General features: G+C 39.1%; 1 protein-coding gene across 1 annotated transcript; it reads right to left on the bottom strand.

Annotated features, from left to right (window-relative positions):
- Positions 1–6,615: 6,615 nt before the first annotated feature.
- Positions 6,616–10,627, bottom strand: LOC133135475 (NXPE family member 3-like). Its single transcript, XM_061252547.1, has 6 exons — positions 10,241–10,627; positions 9,621–10,039; positions 9,415–9,485; positions 9,024–9,227; positions 7,552–7,892; positions 6,616–7,043 (listed from the first exon to the last, which is right to left on the bottom strand). The coding sequence occupies exons 1-6, from the start codon at positions 10,619–10,621 to the stop codon at positions 6,849–6,851; spliced, it is 1,611 nt and encodes a 536-aa protein (XP_061108531.1). The 5' UTR covers positions 10,622–10,627; the 3' UTR covers positions 6,616–6,848.
- Between the last annotated feature and the right edge of the window lie 774 nt (positions 10,628–11,401).

Here is an 11,401-nt window from a genome sequence, read left to right as displayed (position 1 = left end):
TCTTCAAACTAGAATCTTTAGAATCGTTTTCACAACTGCAGTTTTAAAAGCCTTTAACACTTTTGACACTTCAAAACATTCTTAAAAAATATGGTACAAACAGGGTGAAGATGACATGTTGAAGGTTCACCCTGTGCTAAGATTTTACAGAGCTCTGCCTCAGAAATACTTGTAAAGCTTGTAAGATCATCTCAGTTACCAGTGTTTCTAATACTACCAGCTCTAATTGTTGTTATTTATTTTTAAAGACATGTGCAAATTCCTCACACTTTGAAGGAGAAGCTTGGCTAAAAATGTCAGAGACTGGCCTGGGATTTAATAATCGATCGATAGCTGAAAACAGTACCCTAGATTTGCTGCTATTCTCTGCAATGATCTTTCGCTTCAGCTCACAGATCATGTTATTTATCAATGGTGCCACTTTATCACAGAGTGTCTTTTTAGTCTTGACTGGGGTGACTTTGTTCAACATGCTCCTTAAATTGCTATTAAAGACATCAACCATTTAATTAATCAAACAGTTCTCAGGACATAGATCAGCGGATTTCACATGCTCTAAATTTTTGTTTTTTCTACTGGAGCATCTAAATATCTATATATTACTTACTTCCCATTGCCTCTAGTGTCATGGTCGTTCCCTGCACGCTTTCAGGGTTTCTTTGCGTTAGCAGGCTTCACATAACGTAGCAACCGCAATCTGTCTGAAAGGGAGGCATTCCGTGTGGATTTTGATTGGATCGGTCAATTATGAGTGATGTATATATATAATTCGGCAATAAAACTAAAATGTGAAGAACCCCTCTGGAATTTTCTAGTTTTGAGTCATTAATAACATTGATAGGCTGTAGAAACATGAACTCTGACTTAATCCACTGAGACAAAAAGTGTTTTATCGAACAAAGGCTAATTTGTATATGTAATTACCTGAAAAAAATGTCCCCCTGGTACGTGTAGTACACCAACACCTTAAGTAGTAGTGCTAGCAGTGTCTGGTGAACTGAAATATTCCTTTGAACGAATTCCTTTGAATTTAACACCTTCTTCAAGTCGTGATTTCGAGGCGCCCGGGCTGCTTTATAGTGCGCTATATAGGTTATGATTTACTAGCCTAAATAAACAGTGAATTCGGACAGCATACGTCGTCTTTTGCAACGGATTAGCGTCATCATGTAGGTAACGTGCTGCAGTAAAGCCTATAGCCGCACAAAACCATAGGCTACCATATAGCCGGTTCTTAACACATGGCTGTAGATAGCCTATATTAAAGCTAAATTAAAGATTAAAGATTTTTCTCTTGCAATGCCCATTCAAGATGCAATCACTTAACCAGTTCAATTTGTAATTTACATTTTATGTGTAGGAAAATGTATAGGCTATATTTTAAAAACATGAAACTGCACGGGCTTGGCTTATTTTATGTGTGGGACATGTAAAAGAACATATTGGCTGTGACCGAAATGGCTCGCTTGTAAACTAGATTGGCCGGTCTAGGTATCATCGGATAATCTGTAATTCCTTTGTAATTCAAAAACGAAAAAACGGTACATTTGTTTCAAAAGCAAAAACAATTGCCTTTAGACAGTGCAATGTGAAATCCCAGTAAGCACTATTAGGTATTTATTCGACTTTTCTTCTTCTACTGCTGTAGCGGATCCACTTAGAGTTACGATGCACTGAAAAAAATGACTTTTAGGCATTGTAATATGTACTTATTCAAAAGTAGAAATTCTTACATTGTAATATCAAGTTTCAGTAGGAACTAGTAAAAAACATGAAACCATACACAACATATTCATGTAATGAATGTACTTGACTTGGAAGAGTATTTTTAACTAGATATTTACTCTTACTATTTAAATGATTTATTGTCACTGCACCAACACCTGAACATTTTAAGTAACATTTATTCTGAAAAAAACAGCGCGGCGCATTTGAATTCGTGCATGCGCCGTTGGACAATGCAAAATCACGAAGTCACCCATGAAGTCCGGAATTGCCGTTTTGCAAGTGTCGAGAGCAAGCTTCAGTGGCCGAGAGTCGAGACTTGTGAGTATTGCCCTTCCGTTTCATATTTGTGATCGTATAAGCGTTCGTCTAGGCTAGTAGTTTGATTATCGTCTGCTCGTCTGTGTCGCCATCGCCATGAAGCAAGCGAGACTAGCTAGCTAGCTAGGTTAACGTCTGTAAGTTAATGTCTGTAGAGGTGAGTTGCAGTAATTTGGATTAAAAGCACAATAACGTTTAACTTACATTGTCTCAACTCAAAACGAAAACGGTTTTTTATATGTATGTTAGGGTTTAAGGCTTACTTCCAGTCGGAAAAAATAACTTTCCAAAACTTTGGCGGTAATGTTTGGTGATGACTCGCCTGAACTTGTTAACTCGCGCTAGCCTAACGATATTTCCACTGACGTCCACATTTACCTACTGAAAACGTCGACGTAAACAGTGGCTCTTAATGTTACATTTTTTCGGGTTGATATTTATTTCACCCCACCTAACCGACTATCTCTCTAACATGCGAGTTCTGCATGTTGTACAGAGTTGGCTCAAAGACTGGAGTGGCTGAACATGCTCACTTAGGGTGTGTGTTTAGAGCATCTTAGAGCAGCTGCTGGTTTTTACCTAGTAGCTACTAGAACTAAATATATTTTTTTAAGTCGTTGAAATTTGGCTGGCCAATTAAACTATTTTTCGGTAGTGTGACAAACTTGATTGCGTAAACATTCACTTCATTATTGATGGTCTTAGTTTAAGCAAAAAATTAAAATTAAATGTTGAGTGACTGACCTAACAGTATCTGCCTCCAAAAAAGTGAGCAAAAATGCAATCTGATCCTTAAACTTTTTCTATGTTTTCATTCGATGTATATTGGAATTAATTGAACGTTAATCAAGTAAAAAGCTACATATGTGAGTCTAGTCATTTCTTTTACTCAAATATCGGATGGAAATGTTATATGTTAATATCAGTTTGTTTTGTTAGTCTTATTAATGTGTACTTCTCTCAACAGTTGTCACATCAGATACTGCAAGTTGAGCCATTTATGTGTATGATACTAACAACACCAATATTATTGTATTTGTCATTGTTCACTCTGTAATGTAATATTAAATTGTAGCTAACCTTTGTAGATCAATAGTTTTATCCAAAATTGTGTTTTACAGGGAGATTTTTCGGGTAGAACGAGCCAGTGCAGTCGACAGTTGAGGTATAAGGAGGAGGACCGATCGAAGGGTTTCAATGAGGGAGAAATCGTAGGCTTATGGTATGAGATGGTCATGAAAAAATGTCTAAAACATTCTCCATGCGAAGGCTTGAGGTTGTGAGTGGAACTCCAGCAGCGGCTGACTTCAGAGAACGATGGCCTGCATTGTTTTGTGAAGATGGGGTAGGTGAATATAGACCCATGGAAATATTACCTGCTCCATTGGGCAGTAACAATGGCTCTAATTAATCATTCCATCATGAATGTCTTAAGGTTTTAATTTTTTCTTCGTAATTTGCACTCCTTTCATTTTGAACCAGATTATTCAAATCAGTTTGAATTTTGTTTTTGTGATTTTTATAAATGCAGATAAGAGGAATTCCGCAGAATTACCACAATTTCCCTGGAGCAGAGCTTCATCTACAGACTTGACGCCTACACACCCAAGCTTCTAACCCTGATGAAGGCCAAGGGGGGTGTAGTGGGGACCAAACTGAGGCCTTTCCTGTTTAAACTGAGTCAGGTGTTTTTATTTTTATTTTTTACTTTTGCAGGAAGATGATCCTTTTCCTCTGACTTTCTCACTCACACAGCCTTCTATTTGTTTACAGAACCAAAGCATTGAGATGAGACGGGAAACTGTTATCCGCAACCTCATTCTGTACCTCGGCGAGGAGGGAGAGCATCTTTTTGAAGATTGTCAGGTACATTATAATCACTAAAACCAAGATGCGTTTTTGGTTACAAAGCCATAGGGTTCGCTGGGACTAAATGTGCCCCCAGTAGTCAAACATTTAAATCAACCGAACCCTCACGTGACTCTAGTCCTAGTACTTGGTGTTGAGGTTTGTTTGTTTTTAAATCAACCAATGAGCAGTATCTCCAGCACAGTGAGTGCTATTTGCTTTGCTCTCCAGGAAGGCAATCATTCCAATTTGTTGTGGTGTAAACCTTCTGCTTAGACATGTTTAGTTCACAGTTCAGTCAACTAAATTCTCAATAGAATTGTCGCCTTTTCTTGTATGCAGGAGGACCACCGCAGTGATGCTACTGAACACGTCCTGAAGATCTTGGTCGCCCATGGTGCTTCTGAAGAGGATCCAGTTGATGTGTCCATCATTCTTGAAGGCACAGAAGTGTTGCATGGATGTGGAAACGTCGCTAAAGCCTGCACATTATTGATGGGACTGATCTATGCCCTCAACCTTGCATACCCCCAAACACTGCATTACACTTTTGGGGTGTTTCAGAAACTTTTCCTGGAACTGGATGGGATGAAGCTGTCCCCAAAAGTACAAGCCTTAAAGTCAAAATTGCTCTCTGAAACACACACCCCCCCCCCCCTCCCCCACACACGCACGCACGCACGCATTCAAGTACACACTCACACATGCTCTCTATCTTGCTTGCTCGCTCTCTCACTCACTCAACATACACAGGTAATACACAAACACACACACACACACACACACACACACACACACTATTGCACATTGAGTAGAGTTCAAACTTTGACCTGACCAACCAGTTGTTGGAAGTTGTTTCAGTTTCCCATTTATTTGTGTTATGTTGTGATTGCACTGTTGTAAAGCACCAATCTTTACTTCAGATTTGAGGATTTGTCTGTTAAGAGCAAGAAAATATTGACACAACGAATATTGGGTAGGAGTGGCATATATGTTAATTTTACTGATTGTTAAAAATAATTTGTTTGGGTTATGTCTATCATCTAGCTCTGGCAGGTTAACAAGCCTTAAAGTCAGAATTGCTCTCAAACACACACATTCAAGCACACACTCACACATTCTCACATACACAAGTGTTCACACCTGGTCACCAAACTAACCATTTGGAATCTTCCAAATGGTTAGTTTGGTGACCAGGTGTGAACACTTTCACCAATTACAAGCCCAGCGATTCACTGCAGTCTTTAATTTCACTACAGTCTTCAGAATGTATGCATTCTTTGCACAACATCAGTGGTATTTGCAATTTTTGATTATGTTTGGCCACTTGAACAGTTGACTGCCTCCCTAACATTTTTGTTTTTACTTGTCTTAACAAAATAAATGTTTATTTGCATTAAACTTGAATCTTGTGGTCTGTGAAATTTGCCATTTGGTAACATTTATCAGAAGGAAAAAAAGGAATATTTACATAATTTTATTGAGTAAAACAAGGTAATACTACTGAGTAATTGAAACTGAAAAAATATAGTAAAATCTACTTATTCAGTTCATGGCACTAAATATTATAGACATGTACAATTTACTTAATATTTTGATGACCATGATGTTCTTGAATGGACATAATTAAGTAACATGTACTCAATATTTTCACAAATGTTACGGTTAGTAGCAAGCACATTTTACTTGATGTTGGCAATTATGTTGTACTTGATATTCCAGTATTACAGTTACTTATTTGTTTTTAGTGCAATTTGTTACAAAGATTTTTTAAAGTAAATTCTACAAGTCACTTTTTTCAGTGTGTGTTGTGTGTTCCGAGATGCTCTTCTGCATACCACTGTTGTTCTGATGGTTGAACATTAACTGAAGCCCCGTATGTACATGATTATATGCATTGCACTGCTGCCACACAATTGGCTGAGTAGATAATCACATTAATAAGTAGGTGTAATAAAGTAAAATGTAATTACGTGCTCGGTGAGTGTATATTGCGAAACATAGATAGATAGATAGACAGACAGACAAACAGACAAGGCTAGGTTACTATCACAGACCATAGACCAACTTGTATTGGCTGCTATGATGCCTTTACAGCCTTTAATAATTGATGATTATAATTCAATAATAATTTATTATTATGCTCTTACTGAGAGGTGCCACACATAATTTTGTTTTATGACCTACAATGACAATAAAATGTTTTTCCTATCAAATGAACGTGCCGTCTTTCATTTTGAAATGTTCTGTTGGTGCATGGATTACAAAGTAATGCAACAGCGTTTTATTGTATTGCCTGTTCATGTGCAGCTGACCATAACACACCATGTCTATATTGTTTGTCCTTTATTGTTTATGTGTGTTTGTGTATATGTGAGTGTGCATTTGTGAAGGGTAGATCTGTATGTTGTTGAGAGTGTTTTTAAAGGATAAGATAGAGTTAAGATAAAGGGTGAGAGACAATAATTCTCATGAGAAATAATTTGATTGTGCGAATGTGTGTTGTTGTGCAGACTACTGTGTGTGTGTGTGTGTGTGTGTGTGTGTGTTTGTGTGGATGCTTTTAATGGTAAATGGTTGGCATGTATATAGCACCTTTGTCCAAAGTGCTGTAGAATTGATGCTTCTCATTCACCCATTCAACACACCCAGGAGAGGAAAACAGGAAATTCACAGAAGCACCAAGAACATTACCATGACCTATGCACTGACAAGGCTTCCAACATACAATGCATTAATACCTGCTATGAGTACTGTAACTATGGTGATCTACTTCAAACAACATGTACCACTGGGCAGGCTGCTGAGGATTCAATCAAATATTCTCTCTTGAATGTGACAGTGATATTTTTTCGGCTTTGCCAATCATTATCTCTTCTTGAAAACGTATTTTTGTGTTGAATAGTATACGATACTGTGAGACAGAACAAGTGGGATCAAAGAGAAATGGTCATTCAGACAGGACAGATGAATGACAACAATAGGTTGATCTCATTCCGAATGACAGTTGGGTTGGGATGGATACTTTCTTTACTGTAGTGGCAGGATGTCATTTGCCAGACGTCTATGAATGCTACATTAATCCCCTGGAAGGCGGTTCTCAATATTATGTCCAACTGTATTGAAAACCAGTCAGAGCTGTACACATTCTGCCAAAAGAGAAGAGAGATATTAATCAAATGCTTCTCACAACGTCACCAATTCACATTTTAAACATAGTGTAATGAACAGAAAATGACCATACAGGTGAGCTACCATAAAAATTAAAATGTACCTTTTCTGGGAACCTTCAAAAAGACTCTGAAACAGGGCACATTCCTATGTCTTTGTGAGGGAGACCTTAAGTCTTTTTAAAGTGCTAATTTGTTGGGTTGGTTGAGGCATGATGGAGCTACTTTATGTTTGCCAAACACATTTGAATTGAATGACTAGTTCACGTAATGACACACACCAGCATGTGGAATTCTGCAGCATAATATCATCTTGATTGAGACCAATGGTTTATAAAGGGACAATTTCAACTCAGCTCAACAAATGGCACTACAGACAACCAAACATACAATCATTTTGCTCAATACCTTGAGTTTGGTGGTGTTCAACTCAGCTCAACAAACGGCACTACAGACGACCAAACATACAATCATTTTTGCTCAATACCTTGAGTTTTGTGGTGTTGGCAGACTTAATTACGACAATTGTGTCTGGCGCCCGCTTCAGCAGTGCAATAACAGCTTGCCGAATCCTTGCCACTCGACGGATGTAATACTCAAGCGGGTGAGTTGTGAAGTGCGCCCAAATGTTGAAGATGATGACCTTGCGGGACCCGCCTGCTATACTGTCAATCTCATTGCTGATGTAGTGCAAGTCAGCAAATGGGGCCGCTTTAGAGCGCAGTGGTGTGCCATGAGCCCTCCAATGCAAGACTATGTTATTTTCCACATCCACCGCCAAGAGAGGACCTGTCTGTTCAGCGGAGTGAAGGTTGATGTATTTCATGCCTGCGGAGAAAGAAAAAGTCAGTAGATCAAATCTGATTACTACTCATGACTTGTTACAGTGAGATTAATGCTTGTATAGGATGATAATTTTAAAAGGGGACATCAATATTCACATTAATAATAGTGCTGACTCCAAGGACTCTATTAGGCAGCTTAGAATGAGTTCAACATGACTTTCACAAGGATTATGCATAGGCAATGTTCCTGGCCATTACTGTGTGTACTTGGATGTTCTGCTAAATTCAGCTAGTAACAAAAAAGAAAGCAATTCAAAAGCAAAAATTAAATGCTACAGCAGAACAAAAGTCTTCGGAGCTTGTGAAATCCTCTGACCTACAGAATGTACGGATAACTGCTTGATAAATTAAGTGGTTGATGCCTTTAATAGCAATTTAAGTAACATGTTGAACAAAGTCACCCCAGTCAAGTTTAAGCTCTGTGATAAAGTGACACCATGGATAAAAAACACGATCTATGAGCCAGAACCAGATCTAAGAACCAGTAAAACTAGTATTGTTAGGAACACTGGTGACTTAGATGACCTGCCCTGTAACAAGTCTACCCTACCACAATTTAGAAATTATGTTTTCAAGAAAAATGTCTCCACAACTGCTCTAAAGCACTCACAGTCTGAAAATATTTGTATGGATCGTGTATGCATGCTATGGTATTTGGTGTTGATCGGAAGACTATAGGGAAGTCTCTTGTGATTTTGAGGTAGTGTGGCATTGTTCATTTGATGAATTTAGTAACTGCATTCATATAGATGGTGTGCTGTGTGAACACCCTGTGGTGTTACCTCCTTGGTGGATCTTGGTTCCTCCAAGTGACTAAAGCTGAACAACAACAAAGATATGCCCTTTTATTGTATGTATAAATATACAGTCAGCTACAAAATTAGAGTATGGTAAGTATGTTTACAAAACATTACCTAAAAGTGTGCACCTGTACCAGCCCATTTCACATAAGGTTCATATGAATTCATGATGTTCATATAAATGGCTTACACGCATATGCCTGTGTGCTTCAATTACATACAGGCATATGCATGTATGATTCAAAATATTAATCAAGAATAATTCGTGTAAACCATTACTATTCTAGAAAGTAGCAGGAAGGAAGATGTCTTACTGGGCACGGAACTTCCCAGATAATGGTACCACTGCCTCATGGTGGAGTCTCCCATCATGAAGAGCTCTCTGTCCTTGAGGCACTGGGTTATTTTGGGAGCATTAAAATGGCCGGTGGTGCAGACCAGAGAGGTCCACACGTCCCTCATGTAGAACCCAGCTGGGACTGGGATTTGCAGCCCAGGTCTGCATCTCTCTGTCGCACCTGAAACAGACAGGAGGAATAAACCTTAAATTCTGAAGCAAGCTACTCTCTAGCTATGCATGTTAGCCCAGCAATAGCAATGTTCAAATTCATTACATTGAAGTGGCTATATTCAATTAGGCAATGCTCATCAGGGCTGAAACAGGTGCTCATATTCAATGCAATATTAATGTCAATGCATTCATACCAACAGTTGTATTGGAGGGATTAATTATAATTGTGTTGTTCGTCCCTTTGATCCATCGATTGGTAAATTTGCTGTGGAAGGGTAAGAGCACAATAATTAAATATCTATTTATATTCACAATTAGACAATGTTCACAATTAATCAACAAAATTCCTCCTTATTTGAACTATTTTATAAGATACCCTCAACCCTCCACTTTTTCTTACCTGCCCAGGAGTTTGTTTTGCAGACTACCAAGTTTCGCCCTGTAGCCCCCAACCACATGGTAGACCAGGGCATCACAGGGCAGATATTTGGGCCTCTTGCACAGCCACACCTCTCCTGTTTTTGGGTCTGGATACTCACAGCAGTTACTCTTCTGCATACGTTCCAGACCAGCCCCATCCCACTTTGAATTGCACTCCATCGTCTCTTTAAGCTTTTTCCCATTGAGACCTGTTCCCACGAACAGGCCCTTGAAGTAGACGCGGTCCGACTGATACTTCCGGAGTTGTTTCAGGACCTGCACAGCCTCGCTAGAGTGGATCAGGCGTACAGCTACCCAAGCCTCCCCAGACCAGGGCAGGAGAAAGCGCACTGAGTAGGACCCATTCTCCAGATCTGTAACCTCCCCAAACACACTCGCCTGGACCAAAAAAAAAGAAAGAAAAAAGACAATGGTCTTTAGAACACACCTTGCAATAAAAATGCATTTCAGTGAATGTGTTTGCCTGCCATTCTTTCTGCAAGAATAGAGGTACAGAAAAGAGGACACAAAGAAAACTGAGAAAGTTAGAGAAGAGTGTAACCACATGACCTGGAAAATAACTGATTAAATAAAGACTACCTTCAGTTTGGATGAGAAAAGTTTGGCCTGGAAGTAGTCACCTCCATATTGCTTGGGCTTCTGGTGGAAATCCCTGGCCACCACAGTGACACGTAGCTCCTCCCCTACCTTGTAGCTCTTCCCCAGCCCGGGAATGTAGAAATATGTGTTGGATGGAGTGGTGGTTTGGAGGAAATCTTCAATTTGTTTGTCTGGACCAGGCCAGTGGAGCAACTCTAGGATCTGGTGCACCTCATGTGGGGCCATACCAATATGAGCCACAGGCTTGGTCGTGAGAGTGGTGAGAGGGGTGAGAGGGATGTGCAGGTCATCAGATTTAGTGCTGTTGTGATGTGAGGCAGGAACAGGGAACAATCTTTTTGATTGTATGTCTTTCTTCATCCAAATGATGCCCTATTATCATCATATAGAGATGGGTGAAAATTAAATTATGGAGAAACAAGAAAATCCAATGTTATTCCAGTTTACATCAGCCTTCTCTGGAGCTCTTTCAAGTGATTACAATGCATGTATCTACTGTAATGAGGAGAACATAAGCTTGGGTCCAGAAACATCTTCTAAAATCTAAAATGTTAGGTCAGGATTCAGTCAATAGTTGTCCTTAACCTTGAGTCTGTCTCCTGTCAGCAGCATTGGTAGGTTGTGGGATTCTTTAGGTTAGGATTTCCCAAACGATGTTGTAATATAATAAAATATTTTTTCAAGAGTTAGGCTCCGTGAGTTAACTCTTCAGGCATTGACAACGGGTGAGTTTTTCCACTCGGGAACTTAGGCTACCTCATCTTTCTGTAAGGTTTCTGTATCTGTCCTGTTTGTATTCATTATTCTTGTTATTTATTCATTTTCATACATCCTTGGTTATTGTATCCCATTTCAGGTTTTCTCATTCGTGTTCCCCTGTTATATCTGCGTCTGAATGTTTACCAGCCGAGTCACTCCCCTGTCTGTGTGTCCCACAGTTCTTACTTCCTGCTTCTCTTGGTAGTTATGTAATGTTGTAAAGCACTATTCTTACTAACTACTACCAATCTAGATATTGTATAGTACTTATCCGAGTAATTCACTTACTGTCTGTCTAACTAACTAACTAACAGTCACTTATATTGGGGAGAATTATTCACATAACTAATTCACTAACGCTATCTCTTAGTATTTCTGCAC

Source organism: Conger conger, chromosome 1 (assembly GCF_963514075.1).
Source record: "Conger conger chromosome 1, fConCon1.1, whole genome shotgun sequence".
NCBI lineage: Eukaryota > Metazoa > Chordata > Actinopteri > Anguilliformes > Congridae > Conger > Conger conger.
Note: the sequence above shows the minus strand (reverse complement) of the source record. Positions and strands in the feature narration are given on the sequence as shown.

Bases quoted from the DNA above. Each gene is read 5' to 3' on its own strand.
- LOC133135475 (XM_061252547.1), bottom strand. From the start codon at position 10,621: ATGAAGAAAGACATACAATCAAAAAGATTGTTCCCTGTTCCTGCCTCA. The intron at 10,040-10,240 runs GTAGTCTTTATT...TTTTTGGTCCAG, and splicing joins TTTTCTCATCCAAACTGAAG to GCGAGTGTGTTTGGGGAGGT. The intron at 7,044-7,551 runs GTATTGAGCAAA...CTCTTTTGGCAG, and splicing joins CCAACACCACAAAACTCAAG to AATGTGTACAGCTCTGACTG.